The sequence below is a fragment of the Vanellus vanellus genome, assembly GCF_965231255.1.
Source record: "Vanellus vanellus genome assembly, chromosome: 4".
In the NCBI taxonomy this organism is placed as follows: domain Eukaryota; kingdom Metazoa; phylum Chordata; class Aves; order Charadriiformes; family Charadriidae; genus Vanellus; species Vanellus vanellus.
The window spans coordinates 14,713,829-14,734,593 of record NC_138909.1 but is presented as its reverse complement, the minus strand read 5'-3'; the positions used below and the strand labels follow the sequence as shown (position 1 = coordinate 14,734,593).

At 41.9% G+C, this 20,765-nt stretch overlaps 1 protein-coding gene across 1 annotated transcript in view; it reads left to right on the top strand.

The window, feature by feature from the left end:
* FREM3 (FRAS1 related extracellular matrix 3) overlaps positions 1–18,423 on the top strand; it is a gene marked incomplete at both ends in the record, with an annotated part of 65,743 nt that extends 47,320 nt beyond the window's left edge. The window contains 16 exons of the mRNA XM_082482452.1: positions 131–328; positions 936–1,100; positions 1,949–2,131; positions 3,694–3,824; positions 5,439–5,597; positions 6,845–7,148; positions 9,051–9,182; positions 9,481–9,812; positions 11,277–11,469; positions 12,196–12,300; positions 12,556–12,683; positions 13,423–13,557; positions 15,573–15,699; positions 16,757–16,944; positions 17,030–17,176; positions 17,893–18,423. Of these exons, the coding sequence (XP_082338578.1) occupies positions 131–328; positions 936–1,100; positions 1,949–2,131; positions 3,694–3,824; positions 5,439–5,597; positions 6,845–7,148; positions 9,051–9,182; positions 9,481–9,812; positions 11,277–11,469; positions 12,196–12,300; positions 12,556–12,683; positions 13,423–13,557; positions 15,573–15,699; positions 16,757–16,944; positions 17,030–17,176; positions 17,893–18,423 (3,158 nt within the window). The remainder of the gene's footprint in view (positions 1–130; positions 329–935; positions 1,101–1,948; positions 2,132–3,693; positions 3,825–5,438; positions 5,598–6,844; positions 7,149–9,050; positions 9,183–9,480; positions 9,813–11,276; positions 11,470–12,195; positions 12,301–12,555; positions 12,684–13,422; positions 13,558–15,572; positions 15,700–16,756; positions 16,945–17,029; positions 17,177–17,892) is intronic.
* Between the last annotated feature and the right edge of the window lie 2,342 nt (positions 18,424–20,765).

Below are 20,765 nucleotides of genomic sequence, written 5' to 3'. Positions count from 1 at the left end.
GTTATTGTAAAAGGTTAGCAAATAAAATGCTAAATTAAAGAAAATTAATTTTTAATTGAAGAATGTGATTAATATTTTCTGCCCATGTGTGAGGGTCCTTTTCAACTTGTGTAACACGTTCTGTTGTCAGTACCCAAAGTCCAGTTCAAAGAACCGATGTACATGGCAAATGAAAAAGATGAGCAGCTGGTGGCCCTCATTTATCGAAGTGGTGACATTAACCATAAATCCACAGTGCGTTGCTATACTCGCCAGGGTTCTGCCCAAGTTATGATGGACTACAAAGAGAGGCCAAATACAGATGATTCTGTAGTGGTGTTTCTCCCAGGTAGGTTTTCCCATTGGAATTAGAAATTAATGTATTACTTTTGTCCAACAAGTAATCTGATGATAAATAAGAGCTAGACCTCCAGGACACTTTGGGAGTTGTTATGCCAGTTGAGCTTCTGTGGATGAAGAAGGCAGCACAGGACTATTTAACATATACTTAACAGCAGCGCTTTCAAAGGTTTTTCGGACTGAAGTTCGACAATAAAAAGTTCAGTAACATTGAACATTCTCTGCTGCACTTTTGAGCATAGTACTTGTTCATGAGGATAAGCAGGAATACTACTGATGCAGTGCCTTCAGCAGAGGAGAATCAGAGCAGCAGGTTCCTTGCCTATACAGCACCCTGCTGAATACTGCAGGGGATGATGCTTAGTTTCCATTGTGGCAGAGTCATAGGATTTTTCTTTATCAGAGATTGACTTAAACACAACAGCAACAAAAAAATGAAGTGTGCCAGTCAGCGCTAGCCTCTGCTTCCATGTTCTTGAGACTGTCTTTTCTATGGCAATCCTGAAAAAGTGTGTGGGGTTCGTTTTGTTTTTATCCCAGTCTTTTGTACTTCTCTGAAGATAATGCCTTGTCCTTGCTTCATACCTTTCTGCAAGGAGAAACTGAGAAGCCCTGTGTGGTCACTCTAGAGGATGATATAATTTATGAGGAGGAGGAGGAATTCAGATTGGTGCTTGGAACACCAAAAAGTGATTCCATGTTTGGTGCTTCCATTGGGGATCAGAAAGAGACCGTGATCAAGATTAAGGATGAAGACGACAGTGAGTTTTATGTTAATTGTTGATTATATATGTATATTCCCAGCAAATGGGAAAATGGGACTAATTCCATTCAGTGTTTGGTTCAACAGTTTTCAAAATACCATGTATCAAGTTTTTCAAAAAACTGTCAAGTCTTTTGTATTTATTTTTGAATTTGCACCCTTTTAATCTATTCTGAATGCATCACTGGCTCTGCCTTTTGTGGGATAATGAGAAGAGAAATTCTCATGTTGATTTCCATTCTGTTTATTGCCCTATATGTGTTGCTTTCATAAGAGTATCATAAATTTGACTAAGTTGAAAGAATCATGGATGCTTTGGGTCAAATTCACACAAACAAACAAACAAACAAACAAACAAAACCCCCAAACGTAATTGATAATGCTGTAAAGTGGACTCTTTACAAGTCTTAGAGAGTCATTTAAGAAAATCAGATTTATTCCATACCTTTGACAAGGCATTAGAATAGATAACTTATAAAAGTAACTGCTTTCTTCAAAAGCTAAAGGTATTTTATCTCTAAATATTTCACTCTAGAGTCCACTAAAGCAAACACCAGGGGACCATGTATTCTCTTTTTAATGATAGCTACAAACTTCTGTCTGAATTCCAGTTTCCAAAATATTTCACTTTGATCATTCCGGACTGAAATCAATAAACAAAATAAATTAATAGCTAGACAATCACTTTAAATGTTCAGGTTTGTTATGACCTTCTCATTTCCTTTGACTATCTACTCTCAGATAAGGTATTTGCACTTGGTCTAGTTGACACGAGTAAATTATTATTATTTTTTTTTTTAACGTTCAGGTTTTTGTTGGGTTTGTTTTTTTTTTTTTCTTGTCTAGAACCAGTGATTAAATTCTCTGAAATAAAACACAGCATTCAGGAGCCTCAGGAACCTGGAGGAATTGCACTAGTAAGAATCCATGTTCTACGCCTTGGTGATAGCTCCAAAGTATCTGTTGTCAGAGTGCACACCAAGGATGGCTCAGCCACCTCAGGGGAAGACTACAATCCAGTGTCAGAAGGTAAGGGCTTCATTGGGTGAGGGGATGGGAAATAATAGTTTGAAAAGTGCCTTCTTGCGAATGGAATGCTGGACAGGGAGCTGAATTCTTCTTTTGACAACCAAATGGTAAGTACCGTACTTTAGACTAGGAGTTCCTGCTTCACTTTGTGTGTTTTGGAATGGGAGACTTGAGTGTTGTCTATTTTCGGTTTTCTCCAATTGTGGGACCTGTAAGGGACTGTATTAGCATTGGATTGGAGGTGAGATCCTGTTTGCACTGGGTTACTTTGATTTTCCTAACCTGGAATGCAAACTCAGGATTTCTTCATAAAAATGAAAGTGTTTGAGCAGAATTTGGTTCTTGAGCTTTGCCTTCAGGTCCCCTGAGGTGGCAGAAGGTTAGGATATTGTTATGATAGACATCTTAAGATGATACAGGAATATGCTTAAATTCCTGGTTCTGCTATTTTAAGGCAATTGTCTGGATTTATTGAGCTTTCATCATCCTGCAGCATAGAAGAGAGATCTGCTTAAGCACTTACAGTGAGGAGCTGCCAGTGGTGGGATGCTTTCCACAGAAGAGCCCACTCCTGGGAGCTGGCACCCTGGTCCCTGTCTCACAGGAAATAGTGCAAGCCTCAAGGTTACAGACCCGTGTTCTCTTCCTGTGTCCCACTGTGTTTGGATTTTGTTTTCCTCATAGTGACATGGTTTTGACGGAGTGTCACCTTCACAGGAACACTTGTAGCCTGGTGGTTATGCAAACTCCCTAGAGGAGTAACTCTTCTACAGTGTCTCCTGGGGAGGTATGACCTTGAATACACTTAGAGTAAAATGAACACATAAGATCTGTCATTTCTTGAGTATTCATGCTATTGACTAAGGGCTAGTGTCAGAAAAATGGGTACCGCTTCATCCTGACTTCTAGCAAGAAATAACAGAACCCACTTGGTTTCTGGAGGAAGGACCACAGATGCCTATTTCTAATAGACCGTTCTTGTCTTGTGACTTCATGTAGATAAACATGTCTCCTAAAGACCTGATGCCAAGTATGTTGACTTTTCAGTTCAAAGTGCAGGTTTTTTGGATCCTGCTATATTAAATATGCTCTGCAAATGAAGCCTGAGGCAGTAACTGTACTCGTATAATAATGTACCTGGGACCTTTCCTTGGCATGCAGACCCACTCTGTTGAACTTTCTTTGTCACTGAAGCAGGATCTCGGCATGAAAACTCCCTCCCTGGCCCACATTAATTCTGTGTCCAGGAAATGTTTGGAAGAAAGCTAATTGGCTTGGTGCAAAATCATATCCGGATATTATGGTTTTATATTATTTTAAGTCTTCCAACAACTTATCAATATCAACTTGTATTTATTATTTCTGCCCAGTGAAAGTGGGTTAGTTTTACTTAGTCAAGTTGAAGAACAGATGCTAACAGCTCAGTCTACTAGTACATTTTACTTTGAGCAAAAACATGTTATTGCAACAGAATATGATACTTTAACAAAGTACTTGACAAAGAAAACAATTGTTTGGCTCTTGATTTTGCATTAATTTGTTGGTTGGGTTTTTTTAATCAGATATTGAATTCGGAGAAGGAGAAACTGAGCATTTTGTTGAAGTAGAGATTCTGTATGACGGCATAAGAGAAATGAGAGAAGCATTTACTGTCCATCTGAAAGCTGATGAGAACATGGTAGCAGAGACACAGGTAACCACTGCTGATAATAAAAGTTGCCATTTGTAATTATATTTTTTTTTATAAAAACATCTAAAAAGCCATGTACTCACAGTGTGTGTGACAGCTCCTGTGGTTAGTTTGGTGCATACCTGTCTAAATACTGGTATAAATTAGCTGTAAATCCACACACTTTGAACAAAGTCTAGAAGCATTGAATGACAAATTTTATCTGTGACCCGCTACATGCTTCACAGAGAGTTTGGCAGCAGAGAGCTCTCTCATTCTTTCCAAGTTATTGGTCTACACCTTAGGAAAGTATAGTGCACTAACTGCCTTTTAGAAACCTCTTCTAACTTTTCCTATTATGTCAAAAGATTTAAAAATATTGAAATAGAAAGCAAGAAGCTGTGATTGGCAGGAGTTTTTTATATTAATAGTGTCTTTGGCTGCTAGAGACCCAGTACAACAGAGAAGACTGCGTTGGTCCCTCTCTAAACATGTGCGGAGAGATGTGGCAGCATTAGCTGCAGTCATGCTGTGGTGCTCTGATCAGTGCTCTGCACCACTTCATGTGCCCAAGCACAGCTCCACAAGGCCTTCTTACACGTTCCCGTGGTAGGAGATCTGTGGGCAGGGAGAAAGGCATGAATGGGGGCAGATGGGCTTGGATTTGTCTCCCATTTCTTCCTTTATTTTGGTGAAGCAGAGGAGAGCACAGCAAGTGTTAGAGCTACTACAGTTCTGAAGAGCACCACCTGCCATTTGGGGCTATGTTTAAGATCTAATTTGACTCAAACACAAGCAACTTCTTACTTCGATACTGACTTCAATACTATATACTGTAAATTACTACATGCAGAGGAACTATGGCCCTGGGATCCATTACATCATGTATATTATACCTTGATAAATTTGTAGGCCACTATTTGTAGGCCACCTAAACTGGCTGTCATGTGAGACCAAATTGGTGAGTAGACTGAAGCTATTTACATGGTCTCTGGAATTAGTTTAGGAGAGTCTGGGGGTTTGTTTTTGTATTTATAAGGTTTTGGGGGGGTGGATGAGACAGGAGTGAAGTTGAGCATGGGAAAATGAGGACGAAAGGTGGTGTTTTAATGTTTGTCTTTGTTTCTTACTATGCAAATCTACTTTAATTGGCAATAAATTAAATTAATTTTCCTCAAGTCCGAGTGTGTTTTGCCCATTAGAATAATTGGTAAGCAATCTCCCTGTCTTTAGCTGGACACACGAGCTTTCTCATCCTATTTACTTGTCCTGCCATGCTGAAGATGATGAGTGAGTGAGCAACTGGGTGGGTATTTGACTATTTGCCAAGGCTAACTTCTTTTTTTTTTTTTTTAAGAAAAATTTGAATATTTTTATTCCCATTTTCTTAGTGTTTGGGGAAATAATTCTTCCTTAATTTTTAGCTAGTTGCTGGAAAATAGGTTTTAAGTGGAAAAACCTCTAAAAATCACGGGGGAAGTGCATCTTCTTTAATACAAGTTACCATTTTATCAAAGAATCCTGGGTAAAACCAGAATGAGCTTGGTGGCAGAAATTAAGTTGCAGGCACTACTTCTCTTTCTCCCTCTGTTCCTTATTTTCAGCAGTATACATAACCTTTTCTCTCACTCAACACAGATGAGTAAAGCCATTGTGTACATTGAAGAAATGGACAGTGTTGCAGATGTGACGTTTCCAGCTGTGCCCCAGGTTGTCTCACTTCTGATGTATGACGATGCTGCTAAAAGCAAAGAGAATCCACACCCTCCAACTGGCTATCCTGTTGTCTGTGTAACGGTAAGGCTTGTTTCTGCTTTCTTTTGTCCAGCTTATTCCATGCTCTGGGCCAAGTAAGAAGATTGAAAAAGTATTCAGTTCTGGAAAATGATAACTAAAAGCAGCAGGCTGCTACTGTGTCAGAGGCACTTGCGTAAGTCTTTCTGCTGACCTAACTTGAAGAATGAGAGCTTCCAAGAGAGGGCCACTAAGACCCCTAGCCTGTGACAGCTCTTTCTGCAGTGAGTATTTCTTGCTGACCTAAATAGGTCTTTGGTACTAGGCTGTGCTGTCAAACTAATAACCAGTTCCAGGGGATGACTGGGACACGTGGAATTAGGGCTAGAAAAATAGACATTTCTAAATGCAATGCTGAGCAGGTGGGAAGGTGAGTAGGAGGTAAGTGCTGCCCAAAATAGGTCTGTGGCTGGGCCATACAGAGCTTTCCAGAAACAGTTCGCATCCTGGGCTTTGTGAGCAGAGCTGTGCCATGAGGAGCTGAGCAGCAGATTTTACCAAAGTTGACTGAACAGCCTCTGGTGTCAGCCATCTGTCCCATCTGCAGGAGACTGCTCTCCCAGACAGAGCTGGCAGAGGGACATGTACTTGTGTGCCTGATGCTTCTGTGTAAAGTCAGGTGTTTTAAGCTGTTGATCAAGTATAATTCTGAGGGAAAGAAAAAAAAAAAAAAATCTGAATTTTCCACTAGCGAAAAGCACACATGCCTCTTCACTCCTGCTTGCTTCTGCTGTGGGAGCAGCAACAGACTGCTGGGGAGGGTGCAGCTGTAAGTTGGCTGCTCTTTGCCAGGGCTGTATGAATTCAGACCATTCATTTTATGTTTCTAACAGTTTCTAATCTATTAGAGTGGTTTCACACTGGGATTTTTCAAGCTAGGGTGTCTGAATTGGGGAGAATTGTCTTTGATGTTTTCAAATAAGAGTTCAGTTTTTGTAGTTAGCACTAGCGTTTTCCAGGTTTGTATGGTCAGAGCTGACACATGAATTGTTACAGCAACTCGCTGCCATGTGGGGTTTGGTTTTTTGTTTGTTTATTCTTGTTTTCAACTAAAAAAACCCCATGGCATTCATTCGTGTTCCCTCAATTAAGGGGAAAATAGTGTGCCTGCCTGACAGTCTTATTTTGCTGATAGAGTTTTAGTAATAAGCACGATACTGTTAGAATAATGCTTAACAGTTTTCTTGCCTGGAGCAGGTGTAGGTAAGAATAGATAACCCCCTTTATTTTGTGTAAATACCAACCCATAGGCATGCAATCCCAAGTATTCAGACTACGACAAAACTGGATCCATCTGCGCCATGGAAAAAATCAATGATACTCTGACCCTATACCGCTGGCTTGTCAGCGCTCCAAGTGGGAGTGATGGTGTCACCAGCCCGATGAGGGAAGTGGACTCCAACACTTTTTTTACCAGCACCAAATCCATCTCCCTGGATTCTATATACTTCCAGGCAGGCTCCAGGCTTCAGTGTGCAGCTCGAGCTGTGAATGCCAATGGTGATGCAGGTCTGGAGCTGCTAAGTCCAATTTATACAGTGAATAGAGAGGAAGGTAAGTTGTTAATGATGGGAATTTGGTAGCCTTTCTTGGGGAAAGATGAGGTAGTGTTTGCAGCTGACGGTGGTCTGCTATGGAGTGTTTTGTTTTAGGGTATGTGCTCGTATATTAGTCTATTTTTTTGTACACACATGGGACTTGCCAGTGAAAGGCAAAAGCATCTTGTAATCATCTCATCAGCGCTGGTATTTCAAGAGTTTTCTCCAGTCATAGGTCATGTGTAAAGATTGGTGGGTGTAAGGTGATAACCAATTTTTACACCTGATGTGAGTAAAGCAGAATTTGACTTCCCCAGTCTTGGGTCCTCTGCCTTTCTCAATATACATATTTCAAATACACCTCTATTTCCATGTGTTTTTAGTTTAAACAACACAGTTACTGACACAGAGAGCAGATTGTAGGTGTATTGAATTTTATGTTGTCTAAAGACCTGCAGACTAAAGACAGTTAAAATACAGATGCTGAAAAAAGGTGGGGGCATGAAATCCACATGGAAATTCAGATATTGCAGCACTGCATGCATAACTCTGCTGAGAACTTAGCATATGCCTCAGAAGGTAAGGGGACATCCTAATTCTAAGTTTAGCCCACATCCTTCAGGTTTCTTAACTGTGATCCATATCTAGTTAGGGACTAGAACAGTTACTTGGGAGTTACTTTAAAGTCATATTCTGCCCAAATTATAACAGAAGTCTGACTTTACTGCATCTCAGGATTTAAGGGGCCAAAAGTTTGGGTGCTAGAGGGTGACTATTCTCTGTCTCTTTAGACTGAAATATTTAATTTAGGCTCTATAATTGAATACTCACTGGGTGAGAGAAGCACTAGCTCACTGACTATGCAAGTGGGTCATGCTGTGGTCCTCAGCTCTCTGTTTTGTGCAGTTCAGTTCTTCTGGTACATCTCCTCTGCTACGTGGAGTCCTTCACCTCCATCTCCTCCAGCAAAACCCCTGGGTAGGATTGAACTATGTGGGAAGAACTGAAAAAGTTCTGTGTTACCAGGGTATTAGGGATGGTCCTGTCGTAGTCACAGTGGCGCGTCGACAAGACAAGGCTCGTGGATAGAGGCAGTATTTTTTGTTAAGATTACAAGTTGGGGAAGGAAGGGAAGCTTTTGGACATATGATCCAGTCTGAAATCCGCCAAAGTTTTAGGCAGTTGTGTTCATGCTCAGTGGCTGAAAAGTAGCTCCCTTGAGACTGTCCTTCATTAGGAAGTTAGGCAATAGCCTGTGAAGTTTTCAAGGTTCCCTGAGGCTCCTAAGTATTTATAGGTCTAAAGTGGTGATTATGCACCATAGTTCCTCTGTGTATTTACCACTATGGTCCTAAAGTGCCAGTTCTTTGGGTAATTTAGTCAGAAATGACCTTTGCCTCAGCCATAGACAGAAAAAGTAAGAACCTGAAATACCTCTCCAGTGCAAGCGATGGACCCTGCAGCACGGCACAGACTGCCCCTATGCATTTTAGTTAGCTGTTTGCAAGATGTTGGCTTCCCTCAGGCAGCCCGGTTTTTGTGGCAAGAGCTCAGGTGTGGTTGTGAACCACGCTGCCCTTCACCTCAGCAAGTAATTGCTGCCAAGGTAAATGCTGATGTAAAGTTGCCATTTCCCCATTTTGAGGGAGGAAGAATGAATCCTTATCAGGAAGAGGTCGGGTTCCTCAGCCACTGCTCGGCATTGATAAGTTTCCATACTGCTGCCCTTGCCTTTCTGGAAAAGACCTCTTGACACTAGGGGTTAGACCAGGCAGCATGTGAGGAACTCCCTAATTAGCGTGTCGATGTTTCTGTATTTTTCTGACCTAGCTTTACAGACAGACATCTCCAAGCTGCTTAACATGGATACGACACAGTTTAGCAGGCATCTCACAATCTGTCTTTTCCCTTTACTCAGGTCTTTGCCAGCCTCGCATCCCAGGAACAGTAGGAGCAGAACCTTTCTCAGCTAAAATTCGCTACATGGGTCCAGGTGATCCTGACCATCCCAATCTGGTCCGAATAACAGTCACAATGCCCCATATGGATGGTAAGCTTCAAGTGGTGAGAGTAAACATTTAATTAACACGCACTGCTTTGGACTTTTCCTCTCCCATAGGTTTGTCTCCATGGTTGTTTGCTGCATTGTGGCAGAACCATGAATAATTCACATTTAATGAACAACTTGCTAATTGCAATATATAGTGTATGTATGAAAACTTGGGCATCCTTAGCTCCTATGTTTCCAGACTCCAGCTCTAAAAATATGTTCACAAGCAGATAATGAATACTTCATTTGCTCTTTTCCATTCAGGCTGTTAATGAGTCATGTGACATTTATGTTTTAGGAATGCTGCCACTTATCTCCACGCGCCCCTTATCCAACTTTGAGCTAACGCTTAGCCCAGACGGCACTCGTGTGGGACACCACAAGTGCTCCAACCTACTGGACTATAATGAGATCCAGACCAAACATGGGTTTATTACAGAGGAAACTAAGAACCCCAAAGTGATTGGAGAAATGTCACCTTACCAGTACAGCAGTGCTCTACGGTCTGCCAGAACCTTGCGTTTCTACCAGAATCTCAACCTTGAGGCTTGCCTTTGGGAGTTCAACAGTTACTACGATATGTCTGAGCTGCTGACAGACTGCAGTGGCTCCATTGGCACGGATGGGCAGGTATGTGGCACTGAAGTGCCTTCCTCTCTCAACAGGAGACTTTGGAAGCACAAGTCCAACAGAAAGTGTCACTAAGGATTGCACGAGAAAGGATTTAGTCACTGTGCAGGCAGTTTGATATGTGTTCCCTTAGCACAAATGTTTTTAGAAGTACATATTTGTTCCTTTGAATTGTATTTCTGTGCACAGACATGATTCGTCTTCCTGGTAATTGAGCACAGCTTACTGCATTGCTGTTGCTCCTAGTCTGGATTTTAGAAACTATGCTCTTCCAAGCTGCATATATGCTTGTGCTGTCATCCAAAGCTCATGTAGCAGCATATTAAAAGAAGAGGCTACAATTTTATTGCCTTATAGAAGTAAACCGTATGTGTAAAGTATGTTATCGTCATAATATTGCCATATTGTTATTGCCAGTTCTTACTGGAAGTGTGTTCTAAGGCTACATAAAAAAAAATGCTTTTTTACAAAAAAAACCAAAACAACCCAAACCACTTTTTTAATTAGAAGCTCTAATTTAGGTTTACAGCTTTTGGACTTTAGGCAGAGTTGTCTAGTAGGTGAGATTTTATAAATAGAAGCTTGGTTGATAAGGAACTAACAAACATGTAATTTTCCAGAGTAAAACAGACCATCATTCCAGGTCTTTGATATGAATTGCATCAATGTCGATCACAGGGCAGGCACAATGGCTCCCCCATGCAGTGCCTGACAGCACTTTGTGTTTACTTGGAAAATAACCCAACGCACACAGTGCCCTACAGCAATGACAGAGGAAATTCCAGGGGGCTGTAGAGCCTCTCTGCTGGCTCCACCACGAATTGACCTTGGCTCAGCAGCTTGATGCTTTCCCATTCCATAGGTGTTCACTGTTACCTTCTCAGCTGATGCTCAGTGGCCAAAGATTTATTTACTAATTATCTGCTTGGCCGCCCATTCTGGTTGCTTGTTGTTTGCTTGGTAGAGAGAGACCTTCTTAACTCCGTCTGTAATTTCAAATTGCAGTGTTTCAGGGTGCCATAATCCATCAAGTTCAATCCATTGTAAAGGTAGGTGTTACTTACAGGTCTCATTTCTAAATTTGTACTTAATTTCTGAATGCCTAAGGAATCTGGTTGTTCTAATCTGGAATTTTAATTTAGGCCACCTTAAATTTCTATGGAGTTTCTTTTGAAGGCCTTTTTTTTTTTTTTTAATTCCAAAATAAAACAAAATCATAGATGGTCCTTATTTTGGGAGGTATGGACCCTGTTATGTCAAACTGACAAAGATTTGAGGACACTATCAAGTGAGGTGGTTTGCAGCACCTGAAATAATAGTGGTGTCAGTAACAGAAGAAAAATGTTTCCGTGCAGGTTTTTTTCCTATGTTTAAAGAGTGCAGTTGATGAGAATGCAAGGTTGGCAGTGAAAGCAATTTTGTTTCAGGTTGCATGCAGTAACCTGGTGCCTCATTGTTTTTCAGGTCTTAAATCTGGTGCAGTCGTATGTAACTCTGCGGGTGCCTCTCTATGTCTCCTATGTCTTCCACTCCCCAGCTGCCATTGGTGGGTGGCAACATTTTGATTTGCAGTCTGAACTGAGACTCACCTTTGTGTACGACACAGCTATCCTGTGGAAAGATGGGATAGGCAGCCCTCCTGACTCAGAGCTCCAAGGTGAGCTGTTTCAGATGCCGTCATGTCTAAACTCCATCCTATTCAATGTTCTGATGATGGGAGATGTGTGGTCAATAACTCGATGCTTTTTAGCCTTGAGAATCTCAAAAGCAGTAACAGCATGCTGGCTCCCTCAGTTAAAACACCCACCCAACGGACAGCTATGTTTGTTTTTTAAAGTTATATGTTACTAAACCAGATGTTTTGAATCTTCTTTCAATTGCATGGTGCTTTTAATCTATAAAAAATGAGACAAATTAATGCACAGGCCAACTCTAAAGCAGACATTCTTATGGAGAGATGGACTCCAGTGCTGAGTTGATACATGGTTACAGGGCAACAGAAGCACTTACGTAGCCCTGTGCAGGGGCAGTGCCTGCAAAAGGGACCTTACTGGAGCGAGCAGCTTTGGTGTCCGTGTGACAAAAACCCCAGACCCCTTCTTTCTCCTGCCTGCACTCTGTTGTAGCAGCATATGTGAGTTTTATGTCAGGAAAAGGGAAAAAAAAATCTGCCTTAATGGATTGAACCATTAGCAGGTGTGAGTGGATGGGTTTGGAGATCTGTCTCAAAACAGTCAATGTGGCAGGGTTTAATATCTGTGAAGAGCCACCAGGGTTTAGGTGAAGCGTTTCAGATCTCCAGATGCAGAAAATATATGAAGAGCCTTCCTTTAAAAATACACTCAGGAAATGGTGGTGGTAAAATCGTTTTTTTCCTTCCTAGGCTCCCTCTATCCCACGAGTATGCGGATCAATGACGAAGGGCGACTAGTGGTGAACTTCCGAACAGAGATTCGATTCCAGGGCCAGCTGGTGATGTCCCACCCAGGTGTGTACCCAGCCTATCCACCTGTGATGGCCAGAGTATCTGTAGTGCTGTCTGCCTGGCAGAGGAGAAAGGTATCACAGTAACTGGTCTGTCTCAGTGTAGAAGGGGGATAAGTAACCAAGTCATTTCCTTTCCTGTTGTGAAAGTTAATTTGATTCCATTCTCTTGCTCCTTTGCTTTTGTGTGCTGATTTTATACCATGCCAGGCATCAGTATTAATTATGGCAAATTATAATTTGCCTTTTATTCTTTCAGGAACGTCCCTGGTGTCAATGGTGATGTCTGCTGACCACCCTGGCCTCACATTTACGCTCACTCTGTTAAGAAGCGAGCCAACCTTCCACCAGCCTGTGCAGCAGTGGAGTTTCATCTCTGACTATGCTGTGAGTTTGCATTCAGACTTGAACTTAGGGAAGCAAAGGGAATGTCAGTTTTTAACATACTCTCCGTGCAGTTGTCAGTACTATAAGATCAGTAAGCATCAACTCATTTGGATGCAGTCACGTATTCTCATTACCTAATGAACAGTCAGAAGTCCTTGGTGCCCCTGGAGCTTGAGTCCAGAGGCCTGAACCCGTGTTCCTGCAAGCGCTAGCTGGCACCATTCATTGAGCAGGCCAACGCTGGAGCTGTGGCCTGTCTTGAAGAATTTGTCTTAACATTGTCTCCTTGGCATTGCCAGGAAACTGTGATCCAGGAGTTGCTGCTGCTGTTCTGAGAAGTTGGATTTTTCCCCACGCGTGGCAAAGCTGCTTAGCTCCTGCTGAGCTCAGGAGTCAGTGGGAACTACTGTGGCCCCAAAGCCTGTGCCTCTAAAAGCGCAGAAGAGGCTTGCTTAAAAGTGACTTGCTTCTGTGAGGGGGACACAGCCCAGTTACTCAGCTCTTGCTGGGCTGGAAGGAAAGGAGCCATCTCTCTTCAGAGATTTAGTATGTTAGATTCAGACATTGACGTGTTTGATTCCCACCACCACCGCGGCAAGGTCAGTCCCTCAAAGGCCTGATAGCAGGTGTTCGGTGTTAGTCCTCATTTCACAGAGTAGCAGAGGAGAGATGGTACGTGTCAGTGCCTTCCCTATGCTGCTGAAGCGTGCTGACACTCATTTCTCTCATCTTTTCCCAGGTACGAGATTACTCAGGTACTTACACGGTGAAATTCATCCCATGCACGGCTGCGCCTGGTCAGCAATATGCCCCTCCTGTCATCTGCAACCCACGGGACCCAATTGCGTTTGACATGGACATCAGATTCCAACAGGTACACCGTTTTGCTTAGTACTTATGCATTTTTCTGTGGATCCTCATGGGCAAAACCAGTCAAAAGCAAATTCAGGCTGAAAGGCAGGTGTTCTGTAACCACTGAAAGAGAGGTTCTGGCATAGGCCATCCAGTGCCAGTTGTCAAGAGAAAATCATGGAATATTTCAGATGCCTTCAGGAGTTTTACAGTGCTTGAAGATTGCTCTAGATCTCATCTTCTCAGGTGAAATAAAATCAAACTAATTTTTTTTTCCAGTAATTAAAATCGTATTTTTCCATTTATTTACATCATAGTCCAGCCTATTCCCAAGTACTTTGCTGCTTTGTTTCAGGAGGGCGGGGACTGAAAGGGGGAGGAATTTTAGTTCTAAGTAAGATTGTTTTCAAAAATAGCTTGTAGTCCTGAGGTTGATTTTTAAAACTGAGATTCAATGTAATAGAATTGTATCAAGAGGGTCTTTTTTAGTATGGCCTTGTGATAAGTTTCCTGTATATACTAAAGAAAAAAAAAAAGCAGTACACCAAGTAACAATATCTTACTATTGTGGACTGTTACAAAGCCCAGGTTTTCTGTTGCAGTTAGCTTGAGGAATGACTTGAATAGCATTTGGAGACCAAGGGGTCTGAATCTGAGACTTAACTTCCAGTGAACACATCAAACTTTTTAAAACCTCTTAGTGTAACATCGCATCCTTCAGTCAATACATAAAAAATTACCTGATGTATTTTTTTTCCCCCGAAAGTGCTGGATGCCTCAGATGCCTTGTCAGTGTCAGTCAGGGCCGTTGAGCCCTTTTGACCGTTCGAGCTGCTCTTTAGCCTTCTGCTTCGTTATCTGGTTGCCTGGCGTGTGTGACAAGTGTGGAGACAACTGTAGTACGTGCAAATTAACTGAATGTTTCTGTCTTGTTTGCTCAAACAATTGGTGTTGAATTTGATTTAAAGATACAGCTTCAGCAATAATCTTCCTACTGCTACTGTGTAACGCGGGACATGAATGCTACACAAGAAGAGGAAAATGATTTGATGAGGAAGGAAATAACTGGGGTTGTGGTAGCATTGCATATTAAGTTAATTTTGCACTTCTGTGTATATAATCACACCCTTATGACTGTTACCCCTAGATTTCGGGTTTATTGTGGTCAACAAGATTAAATAGTGGTGTGAGACAGTTTAGTTCTTCACCTTATTTCTGTGTTGGAGAGCTGTTTCCCTTCTGTTCCCCTCTACATCTGCCTGCCGTTACACGTGTGGTGGGTCTCACAGTGCTCCAGACTGCCGGAGTCACAGGGCAGGCGCAGACCCATGGCCTGGTGCCAGCTTCCTCCACCCAAACGTGCTGGGCTCTGTTGGCTTTTGCGGCCCGGAGGTGTTTGTGGTGGGGAAGGCAGAAAGCTGGTGACTGGGAGAGACCTACCGCTGCACCAGAGGAGTTAACCTACTGGCGGGGCAACTCCTGTGCTGTCTCCAGGTGTGGGCCATTGGCCAGGCTACTTTTCTGGGCAAGTTGCAAGCAGCGTCTAAGTCACGAGTGGAACGTGCGGAGTGCAGCCGGGGCTGAGTAGGGGCAGATGAGGTTTCCCATCCTGTGCTTGTTGGTTCGAATATGCAGATTGGTGTTCAGAGTAGGGGAAATGAGTTGGTGTTGAGCTAGGTGCTGGTCCTGATCTAGTTTTATTGGCCTCTTGCCCACAGCCTTGTTCTCCCAGTACCTTTTGCAAGTGTCCATGAAAAGATACGTTGCTGTCTTGTATCTGAGGAAACATATCTTTTGCTGTTCTACAAAGCAATGTTGAAATAAAGCACTACAATTGTGTATTTTAATGGGTCATGATGAGAAGCACAACTGGAGGTTTATGTATGTATGTATGTGGGAAGGATTCTTATAAATACTGTGTACTGCTGCCAGGTTTGATCAGCACATCACTACTATGGCAATGATGTACAATCATCATTGTAAAGCTACAACCAAGGCTTTTTATTTTTAATCATTTAATTTCACTATTCCCCACAGGTCAGTGACCCAGTGGCAGCAGAGTTCAGTCTAAACACTCAAATGTTTCTGCTGTCCAAAAAGGAGCTTTGGATATCTGACGGATCAATGGGATTTGGAGAAGGAGCTGATGTAGCCTTTACCAAAGGTAAAAATTCAATTGTACATTCAACGTATGAAAGCTAAAACAGAACCACTTTTAACAAGATCTGAATATGTATTTTACTAGTTTTATAACCCCTACATGGTCTATGTGTTTCCACTACAGAAAAGTAAATTACAGAAGCACTAAAATATTATGTATTTTAGTGTAATTGAAACAGCCTTTGGTTCATTTTATGGGCTCTGAGAGGAAAAGCATTCCAGAGGTAGGTACAGATTTTAGGTGTGTGTATCTGAAACTGCTGTTCTGAAAACTCTTGCTCGGTTACTGCATAATCACATATTCTGCTCGTTCTGGTTGTTTTTCTTGCCGACACGAGAACTTTTTGCCCCATTTTGAGGGACCTAAGTAATTTCAGTGCTTGGGTTATTCTAGTCAGAAATGCAGGAATTGAATACTTGTACACCTGAGGCTCCTTGACTTGGTCATGTAGCTGTTCTCATTTGCAGGCTGGATGCACACTAACTGCAGCTGGTTTCAGCCAAACTGCTCAGACTCATTCTTGATTATTTTTTTTAATTTTTTTTTTGAGTTCTGGCCCAGGGCAGGTGCTCTCACACACTGTACTCGCTCACTGACTGGAGCCGTTACTAGGCTGGAGGAAACTCCTGGTGATGGCAGTATTGGGCCAGAAATAATTTTGGTTTTAATTGGTCCCTTATTTGAGTCACCAGTTTGAAACCCAAATGTCCTGTTGAGAACTTTATTTTACTTGATATAATGCTATCAGGTTGGGTAGTTTCTTATACATGAATATGGGTTGCCCTCTAGTGAAGACAAGGGAAAAGCTTGCTTAAAAAAAGAGCTGCACTATAAGAACCACACGTCAGTACAAATTGTAACAGAAAATAAGACTAAAGCCCATGATAAATTAGTAGTAACAGCCATAGAACATCCTATCTTCACGTGCAAAGGGAAATACACTTAAAGCTGGATAACTCCTGGCCTGACAATTTTTAAGAGCAATGGTTTGGTAATAACTCGATGTAATAATTTTAAATTGGCTGGTATAATGTAAAATTGTGTTAATCTGCTTTACTAGGATCTGAAATCTATGGCCGAGTGATGGTGGATCCAGTTCAGAATCTTGGCGACTCCTTCAGCTGCAACATCGAGAAGGTGTTCCTTTGCACTGGTGCCGATGGGTACGTGCCCAAATACAGCCCAGGCAGTGAGGAATACGGATGCCTGGCTGACTCGCCCTCCCTCTTGTACAGATTCAAGATCCTGGTACGTAAACGAAGGTTACACAGCATGCATTTTTAGATCCCTGATTTCCACCTGAGTCTGGAAATACTAAACTTACTTCCTTTAGGATAAAGCTCAACCTGAGACACAAGCAAGAGCCTTTGGAAACCTGGAGTTTCACGCTACATTAGCAGCTGATCATGCAGATGCTTTTCCTCTAGTAAAACAGCCTGGTTCTGATGGTTTCAGCCTGTCATCTGCTCCGCTCTTCCAGGTAAGTTGTCTGATAGGTATATCACAGAAATTCTTTCATGCTAAAAGACAACTGGGGTGGAAAACAGAGCATGCAGGTAATCATGGGCACAATGTTGGTCAGCAACAGGCTTCAGCAACACATTTACTTTGTTCCCTCTCCCTACCGGTGCAGCAACATTGGCAGCATTGCTTTCTAACCCTGAGCTACCCTTCTGCAGCCTTGCTGTTGTCGCAGACGTACAACCTGTGGCTGGGAGCAGAAGTCACTGGTTTAGCTTACATGGGGGGCCTTTTTACAGAGGAGAAAACTAAGAAATTAGACTTCATTTTCTTGCAATCGGGGGGGATGTAATTGGTTTGTATACAGTATGAAATAAAAAAAGAGAACTATGCATCCTGCTTTAAGTCAGATTAATTCAAATTCCTGATGTCTTTTTTTGGTCTCCTGAAGTGGGGTGGTTCTTGTGTAAAAGCAGCAGCCTTTCTGCATTAACACTAGAAATAAACATAGTTTATCTGAGCTACTTCAGCAGTCTTCATTAAGAAAAGATTAATCCTATCTCCAAGTGCCTATTTCTGCCGTTGACTTTAATTAGACATATTTGGCAGCAAACTTGGGACATCTGTCTGGATGAATCCGATGCTTGGTGTTCTCCAGTTTGTAGTAAATGTGCATGAGGGGGTTGTTCGGGTTTGTTGGGGTTTTATGTGTTTGTTTGGTTGGTTTTTTTTAAGGTGGCAGCTGGCCGAGAATGGTACATTCACACTATTTACACAGTCCGATCGAAGGAAAATGCACACAGGCACAATGGCAAAAGAAGTCTTGAGTACCACCACGTGTTGTCCTCTGCTAACGGAAGAGTTAGCACCACAGCCTTTAATCGCAGCAGAAGAGCCAACCCAGATGTCCCAGTCTTCATGCAAGACATTGGAGCAGATAAAAACAGGGGCACAAATATTCAGCATATTGCTCTTGACCGTTCTGACAAAGCTGTCGTCATCCAGAAAGACGTGGTCCCGGCTGGCGTGCCGCATCACAGGCCAGGTGTGGAAATCACAAGCAGGGACTCAGGAAACAGTATTGTACCTGTTACCGGGGGCTTGACAGGACTGCTCTTTCTGATCTGCACTGTGCTCATAGCTCTTTTTTTGTTGAAGCAGAGGAAACGGCCCTCTGCTGGGAAAAGCAAAGCGCCCATCAGCCACTCCGGCAGCAGCGACACTATGACCACGCGACACAGCAGCAGCGACAGTTCAGAAGTCTAGCCAATTTCTTGGCTGCTCGTATTTTAACATGTAATTTCACCAAAAAGCAGCCTCTCAAATCTAGCTGTCATCTGACTCCTTTGCACAGACCATTGGCTGCTGCGGTTCTAATGCTGGATCAATTATTTGTCATGGGCAGCTATTTCTCACAGGGTTGGTGTGCTACATTCATGTGTGAGTGACTTATTTATGGAATCCAAGCTAGTACGCCATGAATGGCAGTTGGTGCTTTTTTTAAAAAAAAAAACATAGCGTTTTTTTAATGTTTTGACTATATGCAGCTGTAAACGTGCCTTATATCCACCATGAAAAGTTGGTGCTTAGAAGGATGCTGGTTTTGGTTACATGTAATAGTATCTAGCTTTCATATAACTGGTTTGGGGTTTGTTGTTGTTTTTAAATAATTATTGCTGGGGAAGGAAGAAGGTAGTAATATTAGAATGGAAGCTAAGTAATAGATGGTAAGTGTTCTTTTAAATGAGTTATACCAAGAGTTTTGTCTCCAGTTTTAATGAGGACCTCAGACAGATGGACAGCGGTGGGAGACACACAGGTAAGGCTGTAATTGCAATTATCTGTAAGGAGAGCATTATATGTGATCAATGTGATTAGAATTATATTGTAAAGCCACACTAGAAAAATAGTACGTTAATGCTTAGGTGCTGGCATTAAGTGCTTTCAAACATGATTTTAAAAAGATTCCAGTACTTCAGACCAATACTGATGATCACTTTCCCATGTTGTACAGTAATTGTCCATCTTCCTTTGCTTGATACAGACATTATAGCATCCAAATACAGGCAAACACATCTAAAAGGTAGCTTATTTTGCCAGATGGCAGCAGCGGAACACACTTGTATCATCTAGAGCAAATACTTTGCTTTGGGTTTTTTTTCCGTCCACTTGAAAAAAAATGAATTTTCTGTAACTAGTATGATGCCATTTGGGAGATTAAGGTTTAGTTCCTTTTGCCTTCTGCATCCTGGCACTTGAGAATTGTTCGCAGAAATGAAGTGCTGCTCAGCTATTTAATAAATCTTTCCCATCTGCTTCCTCTAAAGGTTTTTATTTAGGGTAGTTGTAAACAAGTGATCGTGGCTTATAGTGGGTGGGTTTTTGATGGTGTTTGTTTGGGTTTTTTTTTGTGAAAAGGCATGCTTTGCAAAGGGATGCTTTTAAAGGAAGGCTTCAGTGTTGCAGCATTTTAGTTTAGGGTACACCAAGTGTAAGCAGTTGGACTGGTGTCTTCTAGGGTTGCCATGACAATGCAACTTGTAAAGCGCTGTCGAATGGGCTGTTAACTCTGCTGTACTTACCACGTTCTTTTGACTTTTTGAAAAGCAAAGCATGGTTACGCAACCTGTTTTCAGCTGGTGTCTGCAAATCAGTCACCTACAACAAGAAACTCATTTCATGTACTCGTAAGAACTATACTGCTGTACGTGAAAGCTACACGTGTGAATTCTCAGCTTTTTCTTAAGTCTGGTTTTGCTTAATGCTTCAGCTCCATAAAGCTGATTTTTCTAGGGATGCATTTCTCCCTGTTTAAACGCTGATGCCTTTTGATATGCGTTCTTAAAAGGGACAAAACCAAGCAAAGATTACTCAATGCAAACTGAGCATTTGTTCTGTTTTGTTGGGTTTTTTTTCTAGTAAATTCCAAAATTACGCTACAGACGATGGTATTGGGAAACACACGATTTCATCTCAGTCATTATATGCCAGATAGATACATATGAAAGAAAGGCCAGCGTAGGAAATACCCGTGTGTGGTACGGTTCGACTAGCTCAGTGGACAGTGTGGATTGCCTGACAACTCCAATCTTGCACAGGTTGAGTCAGCACCAGTTCTTTTTACAGTAATCAAGACTGGCTCTGCATTTACCACAGCTGTTGGGGAGAAGTGGGTTGTTTTACATATTGTTACATTTTCTGTTCTGACTTGTTGCTGTTTGCCAATAAAAACAGTTCTACCATTCTTAGGCCATTCTAATTAAGTACAAACCGCAGCGTGACTGACTGACTGACTGACCTTTCTTCTGGCACAGATCTGAAGCAGAAAAATATCATTTTGTTCCAATCTGTATCTATGTTGGTTATTAGCTCTTGAGGTAAATACCTGCGCTTTCCACTAATGTCAATGAACCGGGTGTATTTGTATTGTAAAATGAAGTTCAATAAAGGTAAGGTCAGAGCCACAGAATCTCCAGAAATAGGATATGACTGGTGGTGGTGGCTTGTAAAAATAAAGCAGAACTAACTGGTTCTAACAATCATAACAGAAGAAGTGTTCGCAACACCCTCAGATGAAAAAAACACTGGGGGATGACTCAATAAATAGT